The sequence below is a fragment of the Lissotriton helveticus genome, chromosome 8 (genome assembly GCF_964261635.1).
Source record: "Lissotriton helveticus chromosome 8, aLisHel1.1, whole genome shotgun sequence".
Taxonomy (NCBI): domain Eukaryota; kingdom Metazoa; phylum Chordata; class Amphibia; order Caudata; family Salamandridae; genus Lissotriton; species Lissotriton helveticus.
This window is the reverse complement of record NC_136069.1, coordinates 147,802,493-147,828,744: the sequence shown is the minus strand read 5'-3', so window position 1 is coordinate 147,828,744 and position 26,252 is coordinate 147,802,493. Positions and strand designations below refer to the sequence as shown.

General features: G+C 45.3%; 1 protein-coding gene across 1 annotated transcript in view; it reads left to right on the top strand.

The window, feature by feature from the left end:
- Positions 1-26,252, top strand: part of LOC144772444 (Golgi pH regulator) — a 46,625-nt gene that overhangs the window by 7,763 nt on the left and 12,610 nt on the right. Inside the window, exons 5-9 of the mRNA XM_078656768.1 lie at positions 2,077-2,178; positions 3,254-3,374; positions 5,581-5,661; positions 8,518-8,627; positions 10,433-10,521. Coding sequence (XP_078512894.1) covers positions 2,077-2,178; positions 3,254-3,374; positions 5,581-5,661; positions 8,518-8,627; positions 10,433-10,521 — 503 coding nt within the window. The remainder of the gene's footprint in view (positions 1-2,076; positions 2,179-3,253; positions 3,375-5,580; positions 5,662-8,517; positions 8,628-10,432; positions 10,522-26,252) is intronic.

Sequence of the window (26,252 nt, the reverse complement as noted above, 5' to 3'; positions counted from 1 at the left end):
GCATTTGATCGCACTCTCCAATACTGAGTCAACAAGGACAGTTAAATACTTCAGTGCTCCAGGTCTGCACCTCTTTGACACCCAGCCTGGCAAATAAATCTGGCTGAGCACTTTTCATGATCAGGCTCTGTCATTTGCAGCCTGATGATAATAGTTTAAAGTACACACAGCCTTCCCTTAATGTTAAAACAAACATTTAACCCTGTGCTTATTTAAAAATAATCTCAAGGCTGCGAGCTACTTTGAAGGTGTCTGGGAGCTACTGGTAGCACAAGATCGACCGGTTGAAGACACCTGGAAAACGCAAATGAATTAGGAATGTATTGGGCATTACAGAGCGGATTTGGGATACAACACGTTTGTTCTGTGAGGGCTGTGTAAATTAGTATGGGGCAAAGAGAAGTTACATAGATCTAGGTGCATTGGGGCTATGCAGAATGAAGTCCTTGTTACATGTTGACATGAAGCTCCTTGAATTAGGTCAACTACAGCTAGAAGCAAAAACATATATGGAATGCAAATAACCAGTATCATTCATAGAGGTGTAATTACTCTAGAGTGCTCTGAGCAGGGCACAAGTCCTAAAAAAAAAAGTGGGGGTACGCTGTCACCGGAAGTGACGTCACAACAGGAAGTGACGTCACGAAAGGTGGCTTGCACCGTCGGGCTCATTGCCTCCCCTCACTCACCCCTTAGATGCGATTGCATCTGAGAATTCAGCGCGTGAGCAGCGTGCTGTGAGCTCCGAGCTCCTCATCCCAGAAAGGCCAAAGAGTGAAGTCCAGCTGTTTGGCAGGGGGGACGGAGTCCACCTTGTAAAATAAGTGGGGGGGCGCCGTCCACCCGCGTGGTTCCCCAACTCGAGCCCTGGCTCGGAGGGCAGACAGACAGACACATTTCTGAATGAATTCCTGTATGTTAAAGTATGTATTCAATTTTCTCATCAGAATTCAATTCTTGCACTTCAAGGCAAAAAAAGCGTGTTTTACTGCCACTGTGTTTTGTGCTTTACTGACGTGCAGGCCTGGGGCTATTTCAAGCCTGAAACAGTGAATGACGACAGATTATCTAAAAAGCAGTGTTTTGAAATCTTATGGGTTGTGGTCACACAGGTGTTCCACTGCACTTGTAAACATCCTGCCAGCAGCTGATGAGAAGTGATACACAGTTGAACTAGTGAGAAAGGGGATTATCAATATAACGTTTGGATAAAAAAAATGTAAGTTGTTTTTGCGTGCAGACACAAAAAGCATTTAAATTTCACCTAGCAGGAGATGCCCATGGTTCAACCACAGTTTACATGGACCCAGAACGAGTTGGTTTTGGTCTCATATTTCATAAGGGTAGAAAAAGGATTCCAGATAGAAGTGTGTTCTAATAGTGTCATTCCAAGTATGTTATATAGGAAAGGAGCTTAACTGGGTTGTTGTGTTCAGCGTCTTGAATTCTAGAGCAATGATGCACAGGAGCTAGATGCACTTGGGCTATGTCCCACTTGTGTTGTGCCAGGTGCAATAAAGAAGAGGTTTGAACTGAAGTCCGACCACTAGGTGCCATAACCAGTACCCATAGAATGATGTGTTATCTTTTTGATTATAAGCGCCAACATGCTATTGCAGATGTGAAAGCTACACAATATAATATTATAAAAGCTAGGTCTGGTGGCACAGTCCATCTAGATGCATTGGTCCATCTACTTCAGAAACCTGTGTTTGACCACATAGCTGCAGGTTCAAATCTCAGCTGCACCGTTCAGGCTTTCATCCTTCTGAAGTCGATACAATTCGTACTATTGAGTTTAGTAACAGTAAACACCTATTATTGAGGGTCAAGATACCCCGAGGTGTGCAGCCACACTATACAAATGTATATATTATGTTACTCTAGACCAAGTCTTCAAATGTATAGTATTTTAATTGTGGGCACAACCACCCCCGCATAGAATGATACAGCCGGATGTGCAGTATCCTGTCATGGGTGAATGAACTGAATGTTGAAGCCCGGCTTGCTCCATTGTCTCTGACCACTACTGTATGCTCAATTAAAGCATTTCTCTGCCTGTTTCTGCTTCCCCAGTTCACCGCCAGCGGCTGATCTTCTCTTGTGTCATTTGGTTCACCTTCATGTATTTCTTTTGGAAACTGGGGGACCCCTTTCCTATTCTCAGTCCGAAGCATGGTGAGTTATTCCTTTGACTGTTTTTTTTCTTAGCTATTGTTATGTGTCCCTTCTCTAGTTTCAGTTTTATTGTTCAGCAGTTTCTGTTGCCAATGACTTTAGTAACAGGTCATCAGTTTGGTCACGTGACTGAATGTAAACGTGTAGCATTTACATGGCACTTTATACTAGCATTCAACCATTTTCCACATACTTTCATGCTTCTAAGTGCTCAGAATTTTGTCATTTGTGCACCTGAAGAGGAACGGCGGCAACATTGTCCATTTACTCACTCAGTCAACCTTGCTGAGGAGGAAAGCTCAAAGTGTGTAGATTTAACTTACTGGGTACATTTCGTAGAGGTTAGAATGGCTTCTGCTGCTCCATGCTGTGCATTCCCAGCTTTCTTCTTATGACTCTCCCACACTCTCCATGTACCCGAATAAATATTGTATCAGCCCATTTTTGCTTGTAGAGAAAGAACTGAAAGGGGCGACGAGTGGGCGAGTATTCTAGAGGGGTTCTTAGCTGCAGGAAAACAGTGCATGGGCTTTCCAACAACCTTGCTAAAATCTTGAGTCCTTACCATGCCTCGGATGTGGATCTTAAATATATGAAGGAAGGGGAGGGAGTCCAAAAGTACAAGTGATGGTAGGAGAAGTCACTTGTACAAAATGTCATCTAGATTACTATAACTCTAATAATCACTCAAAACTAGAAGTGAACTTCATTTGAGTAAATACCTTTAATATATGATTTCCTCGTGTACTTAGTTTAAGATGTTGTTTCATATATGTCATGTGTTGTCTTTTGCCATCTCATGTACTACAGCATTATTGGAAGCTGGGTAAATGTCTTACTGGGAGAAACCCCTTCCTGCAGCACATGTGCAAATATCTGCTACATATGGCAGGGCTGATCCAGTCTTTCACCTTCGTGTGTTCGAAAAGTTTTAAAACATGATTACCAGTTCAGTTAGACAATGCATGCTTACAAAATATTGCGTAATGATCTGGATAAATGACCTCTTTATGCACCATGTTAATACTGGATGATAGTTTAGATATCTGTCATTCATGCTGTCTGTCTCTTCCAGGGATTCTCTCCATCGAGCAGCTGATCAGCCGGGTGGGTGTGATCGGAGTGACCCTGATGGCGCTGCTGTCCGGCTTCGGTGCGGTGAACTGTCCCTACACCTACATGTCCTACTTCCTGAGGTGCACAGGTTCCCATTATACATCATTGTATAGGCTGTTTGGATAGTGCTTGTTTCAGTTCAGTTGAGGTTGTGAGACAGGGTGTTTGTTGCACATTGTAAATCAGAGAGCTGTGCCTGTCACAATCTGCTAAGGAGATTTGCAGCCAGAAGCTGTGTGAATATGTGATGAGAAGGGTCGTTCTTGCCCCACCAGTGCTAAGCAAGGGTGTGCTTAAGATATTTTCATTGAAAGGGGTTAAGGACTGCCCCTCCTCCTTAAATATGATTGTTTAATTATAGTGAAGACCCTTGCCATACAACCCAAAGAAGATTGTATTGTAGAACTATCCTTTACCCTTTGTAGCATCAAACATTATAGACTACGGGCCTGATTCACAAAGGTAAACTTAGACCAAAAGTTTAAGTTTAGACCTAAAGTCTAACTTTACTACTACTAAAGTTAGACTTTAGATCTAAACTTAGACTTTTGGTCTACGTTTTCCTTTGTGAATCAGGCCCTATACATTTGAAAACTGGAAGACCTGTTGTAAAGAACGGTGGGGTAATGTTGGATACTTAAAGGAATATGTAAATCTCTCTACATCCACACAACACCTCTTAGACTTCCGCGTCACTCTCCTGAGCACTCCCTGTTTATCCTAATTGCTAAAAGAAGACAGCCTCTTAATACAATTCTGCACAGTTATATAACTAATGGTAATAGAAATATGACACATTGGTTAAAAAAATATATAACACACGTCCGGTGACGTTTAAAAAGTAGTACACCTTTGTTTGCTGTGTATAATGGTGAAACAGGACCTAAAATGATAAATATTAACTCCCTCCATGAATATATTATATTAGGTTAAGGACTAAAATATGCTTTTCGTTTACTGGTATAATCAGTGCTTTTTACTTGGCCATTTCTCAGCACTCAGCGTGAGTTTAGTTTCTGTTTGGACTCTTTGGGTGTCCTACATCTGCTAACGTAAACCACAGAATTGAAATCATGTAAAAGACTTAAGTCTGTGTGGATGCCAGGTAGGAACCTAGATGTGAAGTCGAAAGTGTATGCATTAATCGACCAGTATGAAGCATAACAGGAAAAAACAGTGAATGGAAATTAAGATATTAGACTTTTAGGGAATATCTGTATTTTTAATGGACTAGATTGTGAGGTTATGTCTTTTGCTTTTATTCTGGTGGAGATGAGATGGTGAAGATAGACATTTATTATCCAGCAACGAATAATGTAGTGCAACATGCAAATATTGTTGTGTACCTCCCAGTTCGAGAGGCGCTCCAGGAAAGCTTTCCCTCACGCCAAGAGGGTCTTGCTTACTACGCCTAATTCGGAGAAAAGGAACATGGACAGATGTGTCTCACTCCTCTCCGTGAGGAGTTAGGCTCATCTAGATCCAGAGTTTTATGGGACAGACAATTCTGCCAGAGAAGCTGTTATCAGCAGCGGTTATATGTAGATGCCTGGACCCTCACCCAGGCCCCTGAGAACAGTGAGAATAGACAGCTGTTGGTGATTTATAATGTAAGGATATTTATTGTGTATAATCAGCACATAAACTTTTTATATCAAAATGAAGGATATTATTACAGCAATCCTAACATTCATAATGTAGAATTAAATTATGACTGGGAAAACCCAAAGCATTTTACAATACGCAACTTTACTCTCTGGAATGAGTTTGTCTAAATCCTACCTAAGGCATGTGTGTTTGTATGTGTGTGTGTGTGCGTATATGTGTGTGTGTGGCAGCTTCATGGTTATTGCAGCGGCTGAGTGATTAGTATTCTCTAACTCAATTGTGCCAAACCAGGTAGTTATCCCTGCATACCTTAAAATGCTTTTGGACCTGCAGTTGGATAATGGCCATGCGGATTCACTATTCAACATTCCATCGTCCCGTCTAGCCCCTCCCAATCCTCTGGTCTCTTTACACCCTTTTCCCAATAACTCTCGGTGGGGAGGGGTAGCTGAGGTGCAGCCTTCCATACCTGTACTGTACAGAATGAACAATGTCTCAGTCATAGACACTTTGGAAAGGCAGGCAAACCTATCCTACGCTGCTCTCCATCACACATACTAGAAAACAATTTTGACAAGTTTGGCTGTTTGTACAACTTGGACTGGTGACTTGTCTCGTTGACCCTAGAGCTGTATTCTAAAGCGTGAACCCAGTTGACGTTGCCCGCTTGTATTCCAGGAATGTGACGGATACAGATATCGCAGCCCTGGAAAGAAGACTTTTACAGACTTTGGATATGATAATCAGCAAGAAGAAGAGGTGAGCACAAATTAAAAAGAATGTTTAGATGGCTGACATTGATTACAATACAGTACCTTTCTTACACATGTGCAAATTACACATATATGCACATTTGTGATTTCTCATTGAGTTATTTTGCACCCCTTCCTGCAGATCCTTGAATATTTGTGCCACTGACAGTCTGATGACATTTATTGTATTGTTTCTGTGATGATCTGTACCTCACAGGTGGTATCGGTGCACATTTCAAGATTGGTTCCATTTGTTTGAACATTTCATGCACAGGAACACTGGTGGAAGCAAAGGGACTGCAAGGGTCTAGTTGTGGAACTGAGGTCCATGCTGCCCTTGTCTGGGGCAGTCAGGGACGGGATGTAATAACTTCCAGTTGCTTATCAGTGTGAGGAAAGGATTGAGGGCCCAAGGAATAATGCAGATTTTAAGTATATTTGAGAGATTGAGCAAATTAGTAGTAGAATGGAACTCTGCAGTGAATGTGTTCTACCGGTTCTACAACGTTTTGGGTGGTCTACCCTTTTCTTAATGAATATTCACTAGATTGGTAGTAAGGGACCCGGTAGGCTGGTACTAGATGGAGAGAGGGTTGTTTGACCATAAATAATGCTACTATTTTCACTATAGGGTATGGGCCTTTGTTTGTGCAAAATATCCCATGAAATTAGATCCTGAGATTGATGACAAGCCATGAAATTCTCAAAGAATTAATATAGCTGCTGCATATAGGGCATTTCTAAAGGTTAAAATGTCAAGGGTTTGAACAGCTGAGAAGAAAGAGCTGTAGTAATCGAACCATGAGAGGTAAGAAGCTATGCAATGGTGGCATTTTAAGGGCTGTTTCTTTTCTTTGTAGGATTAAACCAGGGGTGTTAGAACAGTATTCAAAATAACTTTACTTGCAGACTGGCCTTTGGCGTGTAAAGAAAGTGATTATGGGTATTTTACACTTTCTACCATTAAATAATAATTTACTTCTGTTTACACTTTTTTCGAATAGTGTATTTGCTCGTTGCTATTCATTTTGTAAGCTCTGTCCATTCCCCAATCAAAAATTCTTTAAATCAGTCACAATTTCAACTTTTTCTAGGATTTTTATATAACTTGGCCTTTTTTGTAGTTTGGCTGCATCATTGGTATGGAGAATTAGCATTAATGGAAGTGAAGAAAAGCAGCCACACAGGAAGAGAGGAACTTCATGTGCTGTCTGCAGATATGGGCTGTGTTTTCATGTGTTCTACCTAAAGTTTATTTCTATTCCTGGCTGCAACTCTGCAGCACTATCTGGAGACTGCTGTTCGGAATTTTGACTAAGGAATCCTTCTACATTTTGAAGTATTACTGAAACACCTTGTAAAAGTAAGAAATCTATATCCGGGCCACATTAAACATGTGGCCTGAACAAAACATTACTGACTGCATCTCTTGTTTTTATCTGAAGTTCCTGTCTCGAGAAGATGAGATCTAGGAGTCATCAATTTCTAATAAAAGTGAGGCTTTTGCTGTGTTTCCAAAATAGTTGTTCACTGAGCCATCATCAGTAATTCTACTCTTGTCGTTGCCTGCACTCTCATAGACATATTACTTTGTGTGATTCAATATTTCTCACTTTTCTGTCACTCACCCCAAAAATTCCTAAGGAAAGTTGGCCTTTGACGAAAGCTCCATCTTCAGATGCAGAGCCAGTCAGGAGTGCGGCTATCTTTTCAGCAAATAAGAAAACAACAAACATTTAAACATGTGGATTAGTGTGAAGGTCTCAGGAGTGACCTGGGCCTCCTCCACGGACACAGAGCCCTCTTTCCCAGTGAATAGCTGCATGAGCCCTCAGCTTCCAATAAAATTTCAAAAACCACCTTTGATCCCAAATAAATAAAGAAACAGCATCTATAACAACGTGTTAAAACATTGTTAATGCAGTGAATCTGAAGTTGGAGGCTAAAAATTAAGCCAAATTTCTCAGATCGATTCATGGGAGCAGTGCAAGTGCATCAAACAGAATACAGTAATGGCGATGATTGGCCTCAATTGAATTTGGAAAAGCTCCAACCTTCCCATTAAAGTTTTGTTCTGTTTTTTAATATTTGATTGTGAATTAATGTTTGCTATATTTGTTTCATGAATGCTTTTTTCTGTATTTTTTGTTTATCATTTTGCGGTTCAGAGTATCGAAAATGCCGAGGCCAGGATCCTCTGCTCCAGTATTGATTCATTAGGAGTCCCCAGATTCCAATAATGATTCAGTGGGGGTCCCCAGGTTCCAGTAATGATTAATCGGGGGTTCATGGAAGTCAAAGGGTTAAGAACCGCTGCTCTGAACAGTTCTTTGCTACTCTTTCGAACTCCAGTTTAATTGGTTTGGATAAATGTTTATGTCATGGATGTCTATATTCCATTGGCCTTACTAAAACTAGTGCTTTGTCAGCATAGACCGTAATGATGCTGCTGAATCTCATTGAAAGAGTATCTGAGGGTTTTCCAAGTTTTCAGTAGATAAACAATGGAAATGAGTACAGTCACTCATTCATTAATTGTATCAAAGTCTGATTTTATTTTGTTGACATTTACAATATTCATCAGCTTTTCTATTCCTTTTCTTCTGTTTTACTTTTAGCAAAATACTGTGTGTCATCTGGCTCTGTACTTTCCTGTTAAAAACTATCTAATGTGAGTTGTTCCTTCCATTGGTTCAATTGATGTGAAAGAAAACTACAGGTCTCGGAATATAGGCACTGTTAAATGATAGGGAGAAGTGGCACATTTTGCCCATGTCAACACCGAGTCTTCAAGTGCTCCTTCGCATAATGCAATGAAACTGTCCTCTGCAGTGTGATAAAAGTAACATTCCTAATATTTCAGAATGGCAATGATAAGAAGAAACATGTTCCAGAGAGGGGAGGAGCACTGCAAGCCTTCTGGATTCTGGGGGATGATAAAGAGTGTCACTTCCTCTGCTCCAGGAAGTGAAAGTATCCTTTGCCTTCTCTCATTTCAATGCAGTTGACAAATCTAGGAGTTCTTTAATAGGTAATATTGTTGATTCCTAGTTGGTAGCTTAGGCCGATATGCAGTTTTCGATAATATCATTAAATGTTATGGCTCTCCTATTCCTTTTCTTTTCTGCTTTGAATTTATTTTTCTTCATAATAGTGTTGGTTTGTAGACCACCTGTGCCTGATGTCACAATTGCTACTTCTTCCATTAATGATGTTTCCGTAATTACAGTTGCAGTCAACCACTGTGTGATATTGTAAAATTTTAGTGTGTAGGGTGCTTCACACTAGGTGTCTTCTAATTGAGAACTATGATCCAATGTGGAAAACGTGTCGCCTACCAAAATAGTTAAGGTTTTTACACTAAAGCTGCCCACACCTTAGGCTTAGCCTTTTCCCCCAGTGCTGTGAAACATTATTAATAGTCCTTGTCGTTAATTTAGAGGCATTTATTTGTGTTTCCATTTTCAGTGAACAATACAGAATCATTTTTAACTCTAAAGTATTGGTGTGGGGGAAATTCATGCTAGTGGGAGAGGTACCAGAAAGTTACCCAGAGCGTTATATTTTTTGGCTGAAGATGTTAACCTCTGTCTGAGCTCCACCGAGCTGTTCATGGACCAGAGAGATTGTTATTCTTGATCTGGGCATCCCACTCTAATGTAGAGTCTTATTCCATCCCCATACAACTGACACTCTACTACTTAGCGTTTGAAAATATTAATTATTGGAGGCAGATAAATGTCACATAATGCCACTTGTAGAGGACTGCACAAGTTGCACCACCTCTTACTGACAGGAAGCTTTTTGGGAATGAATGACCCCATTTTTACAGTAAACCCTTTCCAAAAATAGTGGCGGTGAATATGATTGTGATGTATGTGCATTACTAATAATATACTTGCCGCTATTGATTACCAGTCTAAACCACTTCTAGTCTGTAGTCTTGGTCGAATAAGGATGGAATGAAACATTCCAGGACTAGCTTTCCAGACATTAGATGATCAGAAGGTACCATTCCTCATATTAATGCTTTAAGAAACATTTCGGGTCTAAATGTGGCAATTTCTTTGTATACTTTTATTTTGGGCATGTGTCCATTGTGTGCCTTTTCCGAAATACCTCCATATTTTCTCTTGAGAAAGGCTGTGCTACAGTCAGAGAGGCACTACCGCCTCCTCCTCCGTCATTCCTCAGGTTAAAGCAGCCTTCCGCACTGACGACCTGAGCTTCATGACCAATCCACTCACTTAGTAACCCTCTACATAGATTAACAATTTCTCCAGCAGTCAAAATAGCTCATCGTTATTTGACTATGCAGATACACCTCTCCAAGAGAGTTTACTCCAGTCATTGGTGAGGTACACTCATACGGCTGTGTTCAAATCTAGCCTGGATTTTATATCTCGGAATAGTAGTCGAATTACAACATAGTGGGTGGTTCTGATGTTTTACATGCAAGATTTAAAGAAAAGCTCTGCTGGTCTTGTCTATGTTGTAATGTGAATATATAGTACAACAGTACTAGGTCACAAACATGCATGGGACTTCTGCTACTGTACTTCATATAGAAACTAAGGGAAGCTCAAATCTTGAATCAACTGAAACAGAATTAAATGAAACAGAGGTAATAATCCAGCAAATTTGGAGATTGTAGTCTTTTAAAAGGCGATTGGCCGCATCACGTTCTCAGGTGGGGAGAAGGTTGAGGAGGACATTTGAGAATGTATGAAGTTTTGCTACAGAGACGTGGTCTTTCCTTAAGCCTATTCATATTGCAGATCTCTCTCTGATCCAGCAAGAAGTGGATGCATTGGAGGAGTTGAGTCGACAGCTTTTCCTAGAAACGGCTGATCTCCATGCAACAAAGGTAAAAACTGATACACCCATAGGTGGGTCATACAATGTTTACTTCTGGAAATAGTTGTCTGTCAGCCCAAGAATGTCTTTCAGCCCAAGAATGTCTTTCAGGTCAGATTGGTGGTTAGGAACACGGTGTGTGTGTTTCATTACTGAAACTGATCCTGATTGCCGGATTGGAGGGAGAACGTGGGGTGAGGGGGGAGGGGGGATTGGGTGAGGGGTTGTGTGTGTTTGTGGTTCATTGCTGAAACTGATCCTGCATGAACTGTTAACCGAAGCCTTTAGCAATACATTATAGTCAGTATTACAGAGGCTAGGTTATAACATTTCAAAACAGTCGTCTGCAATCCAGTTTGTGTGCCCTTTATGAAACCGTTTCATTTTAGCTTTAAATGAAACCTTCATATTTCTTGATTAAAAAGGCAGGACTTCCCATAACATTTTTGAGATTATTGTGAGACCTGATGGACGTCATTGATGCTTTCGTGCAGTGCACACCAGTTTTGATTCTAATAAAGTCAAGGACCGCTAATTTGTGTCAAATCTAAATTAATCCCTGTGGAATGGTACACATCCGAACACTGATTATTATTTGGTACATCACTTACTAATATAGTCCCCCTGCAGGATGTGATTTGTTCCACCCTGTTTAGTCAAGATAAAAATGTACTCGATGGATTGATCTGCTCGCCTTTTATCTATAAAACAATTATAAAATAAAAATTTTAAATTCACAGTCTTCATTGTTGTTCTGTAATTAAAGAATGGATTCAATGCAATTGGGGAACATAAGGGAACAGTGGACCAGGAGTAGAAGAGTTCTCTACAGTCCTCTGCTTGACTAATTTAAAATACAGATGGGCTGTTCCACTCCACTTTGGGCAGATTGTTATGCAACAGACAATGCCAACTTCTATTAAGCTGCATCATTATTAACACAGTCTTGGGGGTGCATTATGGCACAGTTATAGTTATTAAAAAGCGAACATTTTCCAACAATAAATATTTCTTAGGCCAGGAAATAGATTGCACAACATTAAGGTGCTATTCTGCATTATATTAAAATGAAATAAAATTTCTCTTTCAATATTGACCATTCTCTGCATAGTCTCCTCTTTGTAAAGATGTGCTGAAAGAGACAGCACGAAGTTTAGATTTTTAACTTTGCTTAAGGTAGAGGTGTAGAGATTGAGTTCCCAAGCGAGAGGTCTTCATAGTGATAGAATATGCATTTAAAATATTTATACTCTTAAGTAACAAATGGCAAAATGTTTGTGGAAAGCTTCATTCTGGAATCTTGTCAACTGGTAGGGAGTGCTCTAGCAAGGTGGAGGGCTCCTGGCTCTGAAAAAAACCTGTGGGTCAGGCACAAAGGGCCTGATTACGAGTTTGGCGATGTTGGAGTGGAGCGCCATGCTGGCGTCACCGCACCATCAAACCCACGTTATCACCATCCGCCAGATTACAAGTTTCCTTGTACATGGCGGACTTTTTTTGGCGGTGCCCTTTTTCAAGGGCACCGCAATGGGAATGCCAGAAACAGTTCCTGCACAGAATAGACAGTAAAGTCCATGCTGTGCAGGAACCTGGGTGAGTGCAGACAGGGGGGAGCACATGTTGTGCCATCCTGCATACATCCCCTGCACATGGGCAACAGGGGGCCTTTAGGCCCACCTTTGTTTCAGTACCGTCAGCCTTTCCATGGAGTAAAGGTCTCCATGGCACCGCTGGCAGTCCTGAAACTCGTAATATGCATGGTGGTGCTGTAGCGGCACCACTAGCATATTACTGAGCCCCTGAACGCTGCGCCACTGCCAGAGAGCAGCAGTTCCCTGGCGGCTGTGGCGATGCAATGGTGGTCGACCGCCAAAGGTTTATTAGGCGGCCTGACCACCGTTGCGGCGGTGGCTGGACCGCCACCCACGCTAGTCTGGTAGTCCTCGGAACGCCAGACTCGAAATTTGGCCTTAAGTCTTAAAGACGATGCCTTGTTTAGCCAGTAGTCAATCTAGACCTCTCATGGCTTTCTCTGTGGAGTCATACCTCTGAAGCTGAAGGTTTAATGGGCAGCATAGATTTCGTCCTGCTGCAGATTGTTCAGTGTTTTGGCATGAATCAAGCATAGATCCCATTAAAGTCACTAAAAAGCGCCTGACAAATGAAAGAACTAATGTCGTATACTTTGGGACATCTTTAACGCCTTAACCGCGGCGGCAGTTCCGCCGTGCTGCGGGGCATTCCATTGAGTGGGCGGGGCTGTGTCGGCTAACGGACGTGCGCAGCACTACGGAGGTAGTGCTTGCGACAGCCATTGGCCGACAGAAGCAGCGAGGGCGTTAAAATGAAGTAGACCTCTTGGATGATCTTCGGGTGATAAATGGTCAACTTTTTAACCTTGTTTACTTGGAGCACTAAGTACATGTGAACATTCCAAGAAACTCCAACGTTGCAGTTTTGAGGCTCAGCAACGGGGGACCGAGATTTTGAGAACCACCAGGACAATTGAATGCTTATGTGTATAAACTTAGAAGCTCGTTAAAAAAATTAACCCTTTCAAAAAACTTCTTCTCACATTCTGGTTCAATTATTTTATTCATTACCTGTGACTTGAAATGAATGGAACGTAATTAAAACTACATCAAGAATCCTACATACATTAAATAAAAATACACTGCCAGCGCTGATTTCCTTCTTAGGACCTCATTCCAGTGCCGACCGTGTTTACAGGAGGTAGTAGTACCTGGGGAAAGATCGCGTGGTCTAGTTGTTCATAGGTTTGGTATTGCCTCTCCTTTTTTAAGTTCTACATTTTGAAAATTCTTGGAATTTTGTCTTTTTCTTTCCTGCACCAGCTTAAGGCGTAATTTGTGTAGGGAAAACAACTGGGTCTGTGCAATATTTTCATTCAATTCGTAATCCTGAATCGCTAAAACGAAATAATCTACCTAATTAGATTGAGGGCCTCATAGTTTTTGTGCAGAGACAAATAAGTAGCTTTTTCAGCATTTCCAAATTCTGCATTCAGTCGGATAGTTATCACCGGGCTCGAGCCATACATGCCTGAACTCTTTTTAACTGACCAGGAAATCTGGACGTTTTGAAGAGGTTGTCTACCTAACTCTCAGGGTAACTTTGTCTTACCTCCTTACTTAGCTCATTAGCCTAGGAACCTGATAAATCAATGTTAGATTTGGGGGTCGTTGGTTGACACAGGTAGGTACTTGTAACAAGCAGGGACCCTCTCCACTAGTCAGAGAAAGGGGGCTTACACTTCTAAAATAACCCCTGCTCACCCTTAAGGTAGCGTGGCGAGAGCAGCCAAGGCCTTACTTCAGAGGCGTTGTAAGGTAAGCAGTTGTGGCCACATACAGTAACCCAGTGACAACACTACAAATGGACCCCACACAGGTTTTATATAAAAAATAAGTAGACTTTATATAGAGTTACCATAAGACCATAAACGACAAAAATACACTCTATGATTACTTTAAGATGGTAGATTTAAGCTTAGTTCAGTTCAGTTCTTAGATGCGACATGCTGCATCGATGTACCTTAAGTTGCGTTGCGCTTCCACGACAAGCAATGTCGCAGCATTGGGAAATGCGGCAAAGTTCAGGTGCAAAGAATTAAAGACGTGAAGATCTTCCAGATGCGGCACGCTTCTCGGGGATGCAAGAAACTCTCGGTTCGATGCGTGGACTGCAGCGGCAACACCCTCACGATGCGACGGCAACAGCTCCAGCGGCGACGCTCTTCTCCACGATGTGTGACCCTTCCGCTCGATGCGACAACTACATCGGCGACATCCAAGATGCGATGGCAGCAGCTCCGACGGCGGTGCGCTTCTCTGGGATGCGAGGTGCTCTTGGTCGATGCGGTGCAATGCGACAGTTCCAGCGGCGACACCCTCCTTCTTCGGATTTGCGACGGCAGGCACAGCGACGGCGACACGCTCCGGCCTCGTTGTGAGATTCTTCTCCTGATGCGGTGCAGTGTGACAGCCACAGCGGCAGCACCCTCCTTCTTCGGAGTTGCGACGGCGACACGCTTCCTCTTCGTTGCGGCATGCTTCTCTCCGATGCGGTGCAGTGTGACAGTTCCAGCAGCGACACTCTCCTTTCTCCGGAGTTGCGACGGCAGGCACAGCGATGGCGACACGCTTCTTCTCGTTGAGTCGCGCTTCCAGCTCCTTGCGACACGCAGTTCCTCAGAAGGCCCAAAACAGCAGCAGGTACTTCCAAAAGAACTCTGAGGGGTGAAGTCTGTTGTCCCTGAGACTTCAGCAGGAGGCAAGCTCTTTTCCAAGCGCTTGGAGATCCTTCACCAGTTGAAAGCAAAGTACACAAAGTTCCTTTCTCCTTCCTTTGGCAGTAAGGCAACCACTGCAGGCCAATCCCCCGAGCAGCACTTCAGCTTGGGAATAGTCTCTCCTCAGTTTCTTCAGGTTCCTCTCTTCAGTAAAGGTTTCTTCTTGTTGTTCAGAGTGATCTAATGTCATGGGAGCAGGGTCCCAATATTTATACCCCAAAATACTTTGTTCTCTGAGGGGAGAGGGGCCTGTGCCTAGTCCAAACCAGTTCCTGAGCACTTTGTTTTGCAGACCTCTCCTTTCTTTTCACAGTGCAAGGCAGAAACATCAGACGCCCCACAGGAGGTGGAGCCAGCATTGTGGGAGGCAAGTACAGTCTTGGAGCACTCTGTTGACAGTCTTCCTTCTCTTCTTACAGTGTGCAGGGCAGAGACATCAGCCGCTCCCCATGGGGTGGAGCCAGCATTGTGGAAGGCAGGCACAGCCCTATTCAGAGTTCAGGTGCACTCCTCCCTCCCATCAAGATGCAGATCTCTCTATTCACCACTGGGTGACTCAGCCTGTCTCCTGGAATTCCCCAACCATGTCACACACAGAAACCAGACATAGGAATACACAACCTAGCAGAGGCAGGTTTGAATGGTTAGACAAGCAAAGACCCACTCTCTAAAAGTGGTATTTGCAAACACAGAATATTAAAATAACCTTCACTAAAAGATGTATTTTATTATTCTGAGTTCAGGCATACTAAACTCTATTTTCTACCATGTTCTCTGAGCCTGTTGGGATTATAAAATGTAACAATTCGAACAGCCCATTCTGGCCTATGGACAACAGGTAGCCTTGCAATAGTGAAAAACGAAAATGGCTGTAATTCACTATTAGGACATGCCACACACATCAGGGCTTGTCCTACCTTATATTTACAATGTACCCTGCCCTTGGGCCTACCATAGGGGTGACTGATATGAAGAAAAGGGTAGGTTTAGGGACTGGGAAGTGGGTGCACTTGCCCAGTGAGCATGACAGTGCCAGACTGCACGCAGGCTCTGCAATGGCAGACCTTAGACACATTTTACAAGACTGCTTCTGTGGGTGGCCCACCAGCAGCATTTGGATTACATGCCCTGGCACACTCAGTGCACTAGACTAGGGTCTGACAAGTAAACCAAATAGCCAAACATGGAACCACTGATTAATACATCAATTTACAATAGGGAGCACTTGCACTGTGGCACTGAATAGCTAGCAGTGGCACAGTGCCCAAAGCATCTAACACCAGCAAAAACACATGAGGCAACAACAAAAATGGAAGGGAGACCCACGCCAATGGTTCAGGTCTAACACGTGTTCCCTCCAGCTGAAAAGTGGGGAGAACTACCCTAACTCCTGGGAGTTCTCTTCACTAAGGTGGAAAAATCTTGACAGACCATCAGTGTTGGTGTGTTCTGTACCAGGGAGGTGTTCCACCGTAAAGTCCATACCCTGTAGGGACATGGACCAACTCAACAACTTTGGGTTCTCACCCCTCATTTGCATCAGCCATCTGAGGAGCCTGTGGTCTGTCTGAACCCGGAAGTGGGTCTCAAACAGGTATGGTCTCAGCTTCTTCAGTGCCCAGACCACAGCAAATGCCTCACGCTCAATAGCACTCCACCTCTGTTCCTGTGGAAGTAACCTTCTACTGATAAAGGCTACAGGTTGATCTAGGCCCTCCTCGTTCATCTGTGACAAAACAGCCCCCACACCATGCTCTGAAGCGTCTGTCTGGACAATGAACTCTCTTGAGAAGTTGGGTGCCAGGAGCACGGGCGCCGTGCACATGGCAGCTTTCAGGGCCTCAAAGGCTTTCTGACAGGTGTCAGTCCAAATAACTTTCTTGGGCTGCTTCCTGGAAGTCAGCTCTGTCAAGGGAGCAACTATGTTGCCATAGCCCTTGACAAACCTCCTGTGAGTCCTAAAAAGGCTCTCACCTCTGTCTGGGTTATGGGTGGCTCCCAAGCCAGGATGGTTTCAATCTTGGGTTGTAGGGGCGCCACCTGGCCGCTTCCAACTTGGTGTCCCAAGTACACCACAGAACCCTGCCCGATCTGGCACTTACTCGCCTTGATCGTGAGGCCTGCTTTCCGCAGCGCCAACAACACTTCCCAGAGGTGGCGCAGATGTTCTTACCAAGTGACACTGAACACTGCGATGTCATCCAGGTAGGCGGCACTGAACTCATCCAGTCCAACCAACACCTGGTTGACCAACCTCTGAAAGGTGGCAGGGGCATTCTTCATCCCAAAAGGCATAACATGGAACTGGAAATGCCCATCTGGTGTGGAGAATGCTGACCTCTCCTTAGCCCCATCAGTCAAGGCGATCTGCCAGTACCGAGATGTTAAGTCAAATGTGTTGAGGTACCGTGCAGCCCCTAGCCGATCAATGAGCTCATCAGCTCTGGGGATGGGGTGCGCGTCAGTCTTCGTGACTGAATTGAGCCCTCTGTAGTCCACACAGAACCGGAGTTCGGGTGTGGCACCCGGCGCTGCAGCCTTCGGGACCAAGACCACTGGGCTGGCCCAAGGACTGCTAGATGACTCAATCACCCCAAGTGCAAGCATCTTTGAGACCTCCTCTTTAATGCAAGCCCTCAACCTGTCAGTTACCCTTCAAGACATGTGCCTCACAGGTAAGCTGTCTCCTGTGTCCACATCAAGGACGCACCAATCTGTGACACCAGGAACCAGGGAGAACAGATCAGAAAACTGTCCCAGCAACTGGCGGCAGTCATTCTGTTGCTCAGGGGTCAGTGTGGAAGAGAGGTTAACACCATCCACTGACCCATCTTGCTCTGAGGCTGACAGGAGGTCAGGAAGAGGCTCAGTCTCCTCCTCCATCCCAGCATCTGTTGCCAAGAGCATGCCCACTTCAGACCTCTCTAAGTGGGGCTTAAGGCGGTTGACATGGAGGACCCTCCAGGGGTTCCTAGAAGACAGCAAGTCCACCAAGTAGGTAACGGGACTCTTGCGCTCCACAACCTCAAATGGTCCGGTCCACTTATATTGGAGCGCGCAGGGCTCCACTGGGGCCATGACCCACACCTTCTGTCCAGGTTGAAGCTCTACCAGAGTGGCATTCTGGTCATACCAGCGCTTCATCTCCTCCTGGCTGGCCTCCAGATTCGCCTGAGCGAGTTCACTGAAGCGCCTGGTCTGGTTCCTGAAGGCCAGCATGTAGCTATATACATCCTGGGGAGGTTTCCTGGGAGATTGCTCCCAGCCTTCTGTAACCAGACTCAGAGGTCCTCTGACCGGGTGTCCATAGAGAAGTTCAAAGGGACTGAACCCTAGAGATTTCTGTGGCACCTCCCGGTATGCAAAGAGTAGGCATGGTAAGAGGACGTCCCACTTACGCCTCATGGGTTCCTCAAGACCCATAATCATGCCCTTCAGGGTCCGGTTGAACCTTTCAACCAGCCCATTTCCTTGGGGGTGGTAAGGAGTGGTGAACTTGTAAGTTACCCCACACTCCTGCCACAGGGACTTCATATACTTGGAAATGAAGTTGGTACCTCGCGAGGGAATCCTACTTGTGAGAAAATTCCCATCAGTGCTCGTCCCACCACGGGGGCCATCACTGTCCTCAGAGGTATGGCTTCCGGGTACCGGATGGCATGGTCCACCAAGACCAGGATGAACCCGTTGCCCATGGCTGTCTTGGGGTCCAGTGGCCCCACAATGTCAATCCCCACCCGCTCAAAGGGGGTACTGACCACAGGGAATGGCTGGAGAGGATCCTTGTGCTTCCTCCCACTCTTTCCACTTGCCTGGCAAGTCTGACAAGTCCTGCAATGAATATCAGAACTCTTGCGCATTTGGGGCCAATGAAAGTGGGTGACAAGCCTTTCAAAGGTCTTGTCCTGCCCCAAATGTCCTGCTAATGGCACATCATGAGCCAGCCCCAGTAGGAAGGCTCTGAACTTCTGGGGTGCCACCAGCACACGGGCTGACCCAGGTTCAGTACCTTAGGCTCACTATACCGGAGACCATTCTCCCAGTAAATCACGTGTGACCCTGACTGATCACCTGCTGCCTGGCTTGCAGCCTGTTGCCGCACGCCGACAGGAGAAGGGCACTCTCTCTGTTCCTTGCAAAATTCCTCCCTGAAGGGACCTCCTTCTTGCTGCCAATGGGTCAGCTCAGGCAGGTCTCCCAGTTCAGCTATCTGCTCCCTGGTGGGCTCCAGGGCATCCCCCTCAGGGTCTACCTCCTCCTGGGCCGTGGGAACTTCGGGGGCCGGTTTCCCACGCCCCTCGCCACTTCTCTCTTCAGCTGGGTCCTGGGCCTCCCTCTCAGGCTCCAGGTCCTCTTGAGAACCCCTACTGGCTGACATTGACTGGGTGGTCACGCACGCCCAGTCAGGCAGTCCAACCATCTTCAAGGGAGTTGTCTTCTCCACCTTTTCCCAAGGGGAGCTCTCCAAATCATTACCCAACAAACAGTCAACAGGCATGGCGGGCCTCACTGCTACCTGAAGAGTACCAGAGACCCCTCCCCCACTCAAAGAGAACCTGAGCCATTGGACAATGACTCTCTGTGTTGTCGGCGTTAACAACTCGGCAAAATGCATGAGGTACAATCTGCTCTTGAGTCCCCAGGTGACACCTGACAGCTGTCACACTGGCTCCTATGTCTCTAAGAGCCTCCACCTTTTGGCCATTGACGGTCACTCGCTGCCCATATTTCTTAGTGTTCCTGGGTAGCTGAGCTTCTGAGACCGTCTCACAGTCTCCTAAAGAGACAAGGGTCATCTGTACGGGACTCCCCCCACCTTGGATTTCACTCTTCTCCCACAAGGCTACACTAGCCATCTGCCTGGGCGGAGAACCAGTGGGTGCTTGTTTACCAAACAGGCAGCACCTGGTATAATTCGCCTTATGACCCAGGTCACTACACTTGTAACATTTCAGGGGCCCCTGGGGAACAGGACTACCTGTCGGGGTCCTTTGCTTTCTCTCAGGGGGAGGCTGGGAACCTTTCACGGGGTTCCCTTGGGGACTACTTTGGGGCCCTTCGCGGAACTCCTTCTGTTTACCCTTGTCCCCCCCCACTCTGCTGCTGGGGACCCTGCCCACCCTTGGCTGAGTCTCCCATGTGACCCTTGTGGACCCAGCGGTCCGCCTCCTCAGCAAGCTTCCTAGGCTTAGTCAGCTTGCTATATATCAGATGATTGCGCAGCTCTGGAAAACAATTATCAGACAAGTGCTCCCATACAATCAAATCAAAGAGACCTTGAAAATCATTCACCTTGCTGCCCTTAACCCAACCATCCAATGCTCTGCAAAAGAAAGTGACATATTCAACCCAAGTACTGTTTACTAACTATTTGCATTTCCTGAACCTCTGCCTATAGAGCTCAGGTGTCAAACCATATTTAGACATCAATGCATCTTTCATGTGGCTGTATGAATTGTGGACTTCAGAAGGCAGGTCTAACAATATATCCCGCCCCTCACTAAGGAACCTTCCCCACAACCCCACTCCCCATCTCTCTCAGGGACCCGGTGGGAAGACATGGCTACCTCATAGGCTCTGAACCACTGACCAATATCATAATTTTTGTAAAACTCCTTGACCACATCCTTGGGAATATACACCCTACTTTCTGAATGTACTGATGGCATGCTGCTTCCAGAGGGAGTCATTTCTAAACGTTTGGCTTTTAACTCCAACCCCCTCAAAACCTTCTCATGTTCAAATTGCATTTTCTTTTCTTTCAGGGCTAACTTCCTGGTCTACATTTCAAATTCTAACTGCCCACTTAACTTCAGTTTTGTCAGCTCCATCACATGCCTTCTATTTCTCTCTCTGTCCTCCAACTCCTCTGGAGACAGACTTTTGTTAGAAGCACGGCTACTTGCAGGGGAAGGTACTTTCCTTCCTCCTAAGCCTAATGGCTCTTCCTGTTGTGCTTCTGCATCATCATCCTCCTCAATCACATGAGTTTTCCTTGCTTCTACCCAGGCCCTCAGCGCTTTGTAGAATTCTTCCTTCACTTTAAATCCAGAAGTGGAAACATTGAATTTCTTGCAAAAGTACATCATCTGCTTTACTGTGTAGCATTCCATCCTCTCTTCTTCCCATTCACAATTAATAGAGGCTACAGATTCTGCTCTCTCCACTGAATTAGGCATCTTTCAAAACTAGGCAATCCAAAAATTCAAAACGGAATCCTCCAAAAAGTATGTGGTATCGTTATGGTCTGCACTCACTAAGTAGTGTTCACCAGTCACTGTACATGAGTCACAAATGTAAATCCGGAATCCTTTCCGCTTGACTTCCAATGTTAGATTTGGGGGTCTCTGGTTGACACAGGTAGGTACTTGTGACAAGCAGGGACCCTCTCCTCTAGTCAGGTAAAGGGGGCTTACACTTCTGAAATAACCCCTGCTCAGCCTCAAGGTAGCGTGGCGAGAGCAGCCAAGGCCTTACTTCAGAGGCGTTGTAAGTTAAGCAGTTGTGACCACATACAGTAACCCAGTGACAACACTACAAATGGACCCCACACAGGTTTTATATCACAAATAAGTAGACTTTATATAGAGTTACCACAAGACTATAACGACAAAATTACGCACTATGATTACTTTAAGATGGTAGATTTAAGCTTTGTTCAGTTCAGTTCATAGATGTGACACGCTGCGTCGATGTACCTTTGGTTGGGTTGCGCTTCCACGACAAGCAATGTCACAGTGATGGGAAATGCGGCAAAGTTCAGGTGCAAAGAAATAAAGACGTGAAGATCTTCCAGATGCGGCACACTTCTCGGGGGTACGAGAAACTGTCGGTTCGATACATGGACTGCAGCGGCGACACCCTTACGATGCGATGGCAACAGCTCCAGTGGCGACGCTCTTCTCCACGATGCGTGAAGCTTCCGCTCGATGCGACAACTAAATTGGCGACATCCAAGATGCGACGGCAGCAGCTCCGACAGCGGTGCGCTTCTCTGGGATGCGAGGTGCTCTTGGTCGATGCAGTGCAATGTGACAGTTCCAGCGGCGACACCCTCCTTCTTCGGAGTTGCGACGGCAGGCACAGCGACGACGACACCCTCTGACCTCGTTGCGAGATTCTTCTCCTGATGCGGTGCAGTGCGACAACCACAGCGGCGACACCCTCCTTCTTCGGCGTTGCGACGTCAGCAGCAGCGACGGTGACACGCTTCCTCTTTGTTGCAGCACGCTTCTCTCCGATGCTGTGCAGTGCGACAGTTCCAGCGGCAACACCCTCCTTTCTCCGGAGTTGCGACAGCAGGCACAGCGACACGCTTCTTCTCGTTGAGTCTCGCTTTCAGCTCCTTGCGACACACAGTTCCTCAGAAGGCCCAAAACAGCAGCAGGCACTTCCAAAAGAACTCTGTGGAGCTGGGGGGTGAAGTCTGTTGTCCCTGAGACTTCAGCAGGAGGCAAGCTTTTTTCCAAGCCCTTGGAGATCCTTCACCAGTTGAAAGCAAAGTACACAAAGTTCCTTTCTCCTTCCTTTGGCAGTAAGGCAACCACTGCAGGCCAGTCCCCCAAGCAGCACTTCAGCTTGGGAATAGTCTCTCCTCAGTTTCTTCAGGTTCCTCTCCTCAGTAAAGGTTTCTTGTTGTTGTTCAGAGTGATCTAATTTCATGGGAGCAGGGTCCCAATATTTATACCCCAAAATCCTTTGTTCTCTGAGGGGAGAGGGGCCTGTGCCTAGTCCAAACCAGTTCCTGAGCACTTTGTTTTCCAGACCTCTCCTTTCCTTTCACAGTGCAAGGCAGAAACATCAGCCGCCCCACAGGAGGTGGAGCCAGCATTGTGGGAGGCAAGTACAGTCTTGGAGCACTGTGTTGACAGTCTTCCTTCTCTTCTTTCAGTGTGCAGGGCAGAGACATCAGCCGCTCCCCAAGGGGTGGAGCCAACATTGTGGAAGGCAGGCACAGCCCTATTCAGAGTTCAGGTGCACCCCTCCCTCCCATCAAGATGCAGATCTCTATATTCAACACTGGGTGACTCAGCCGGTCTCCTGGAATTCCCCAGCCCTGTCACTCACAGAAACCAGACATAGTAATACACAACCTAGCAGAGGCAGGTTTAAATGGTTAGACAAGCAAAGACCTACTCTCTGAAAGTGGTATTTGCAAACACAGAATATTAAAATAACCTTCACTAAAAGATGTATTGTATTAGTCTGAGTTCAGGCATACTAAACTCGAATTTCTACCATGTTCTCTGAGCCTGTTAGGATTATAAAATGTAACAATTCTAACATCCCATTCTGGCCTATGGAGAACAGGTAGCCTTGCAATAGTGAAAAACGAAAATGACTGTAATTCACTATTAGGACATGCCACACACATCAGGGCTTGTCCTACCTAATACTTACAATGCTCCCTGCCCTAGGGCCTACCATAGGGGTGACTGATATGAAGAAAAGGGAAGGTTTAGGTACTGGGAAGTGAGTGCACTTGCCCAGTGAGCATGACAGTGCCAGACTGCATGCAGGCTCTGCAATGGCAGACCTTATACACATTTTACAAGGCTGCTTCTGTGGGTGGCACAACCAGTGCTGCAGGCCCACCAGCAGCATTTGGATTACATGCCCTGATACACTCAGTGCACTAGACTAGGGTCTGACAAGTAAACCAAATAGCCAAACATGGAACCACTGATTAATACATTAGTTTACAATAGGGATCACTTGCACTGTGGCACTGAATAGCAGTGGCACAGTGCCCAAAGCATCTAACACCAGCAAAAACACATGAGGCAACAGCAAAAATGGAAGGGAGACCCACACCAATGGTGCCAGGTCTAACAATCATCCAAACTGAAATTGTATAAAGAGCCACAGTATTGTTGTAGATTAGTCAACAGTGCTCATTCGGGGTCTGGTCGTTGCTGTATTGTAGGTCAAGATAGGGCGGCAGGGAGTCATTTGAGACCTCTGTAAGGAGCTCAGAGGTGCACAAAGTGACCTGTCACTGCTGTGCACGTTCATAGAAGGTATCAGAGGACATCCCTCCGGCAATCTGAAAGAACCTGGAGGCAGCACCCCTCTGCCGCACATCTAAAACTTCTCCGCCAGGCCAGAAATGCCTATAACAGAAACATCCTCAATTCAAAAAAAGAAGTTTTCAGAACTGAACTCGAGAAGGCCAAGAACAGACCTCACAAGCTCTTCGAACTGGTCAAACACCAATCGAATAAACTGGCTAAAAACATCGAAAGAAACCCCCATGTCTCTTATATCATCCGAGGAATTCTCCTCTTTCTTCGCTGATAAAATCAAAACTCCAGGAATCGAACTCCGCTCCACCACATACTCTTAACCCCTTCCTGGCCTGCCTCCTCCTGCCGCTACTCCCCCACAGGCTCCACCTAAAAATCAAGCTCACTGGAGTGACTTCAAAGTCTATGACAAAGACTCAGTTTCTAAAATCCTATCTTCCTTAAAGTTAAATCGAATAAGCATTTTAATGACCCGCTCCCTCCCAACTGTCTAGCTGCCGGCGCCCAATCCGTATTCCTAGCTGAACTGCAATAATTAACGCCTCTCTCCGCAGGGATTGATGCCTGAGTCTCTAAAAGCCGGCCAAGTCCTCCCCATTTTGAAAAAAACTTCACTGGATCCAGCTTCCCCTGACAACTTCAGACCCATTTCCAACAACCCCCTCCTAGCCAAATTGCTGGAGAAATGTGTGCAACAGCAGCTAAGTCACCACATCAACAGCTTTCACCTACTCCATGACTTCCAATCCGGATTTAGACCTGAAACCACCATGCTCCACATCGTTGATGATGCCCTCCAAGCCCTTGACTAAGGCAAAACATGTCTCCTAATCCTCCTAGATCTATCATCGGCCTTCAACACGGTCAACCATGAAAAACTACTTGAACGCCTCAAACTCAGGATTGGATTGGATGGCACTGTTCTAGAATGGTTTAGGTCCTTCCTCCTAAACCGATCACAGTGATTCCTAATCAACGGCAACCTATCTGCATCCTTCACAGTCACGATTGGAGTCCCTCAAGTTCAACCGTGTCCCCCACCCTCTTCAACCTTAACCTAGAACCGCTCGCCGAAGTGCTACGCACTGCAAAAATCTCCTACCATATCTATGCTGATGACACTCGGATCTACATCAAAACCTCAACTCTCGAAAAGATTCTCTCCCTGAACGAAGCCCTGAAACTCACAGTCCAATGGCTAGCCTCCAATGATCTCAAACTCAACGCTAAGAAAACTGAATTTCTCCTAATTTCTCCTCCTAATACCAACCACGAAATTCAAACATAAATTAACTCTATCACAGCCTTAAATTGCCCACCGACCATCATGGTCTTGGCCAAATCCCTGGGAATTACCCTTGACAGCAATCTGAACATGCGGGACCACATTAATTCGATGGCCAAATCAGCCAGATTCCACCTGAGCTACCTTAGGAAACTGAAACCCTTCCTTGATGCTCCTGACTTGAAAAAGGCTGTCCAAGCACTTGTCATCTCTAGACTGGAATATGGCTGTTCTACCCTCTCAGGTATACCCCAGATCTCCCTGGCACCCTTAAAAGCCTGCCTCAACGCGGCAGCCAGACTACTTACCGGCACAAGAAAATTCAACCATATTTCCTCACACCTGAAAGCTCTGAACTGGCTTCCCTTTGAAGCAAGAATACAGCTCAAGCTAGCATGCATCACACACAAGGCTTTATATTCAAACTCCCCTGCATATCTTGAACAGAAACCTGTGATTTCCGGAGGAATCAGAAACTCCCGGGCTGCCAGAGACCTCTTGCTCCAACCTGCACGGTTTCGGGAAAAAAACCCTACAATCAGGCTTTCTCTGGAGCTGCTCCAAGAATATGGAACTCTCTACCACCTGACATCAGAAAAATCCCTACTCTGGCCAGCTTCAAAAAGGATGCCAAGACCTTCCATATGAGTAAATGCCTTGTTTAAACTTTGCCCTCAATCACCACTATGGCCCTGATCTACGTCTGTCTACTGCCTCCCCTCGGATTACCTAGTCACCCCACCCAGAAACCTGGGATCTTGTCTTGAGTAATGGTAAATGTAATCTGTAAATACGTGTCTCATCTTGATTAACTGTAAATATAATTTTTAAATACATGTCTCTTATGTGGGGACTCTATGGCTTTTTGTTAAATGCTATGTTTCCTGTAAAGCGCTCTAATACCCTAAAAGGTCAAGTTTGCGCTCTATAAAACACAGTAATAAATAAATTAAATAAATAACACGGGCACTTGTTACAAAGCCAATAATTCTACCAGAATGGTAGTGTCTAGATCTAAGGGGTTGTGTGTCTGTGCATGTCATAATGTCTCTAGTTGCCCCAAACACACAGGTACTTACGGTGTAAAGATCTCAAAATGACAGCCTCATTTGTCTCCT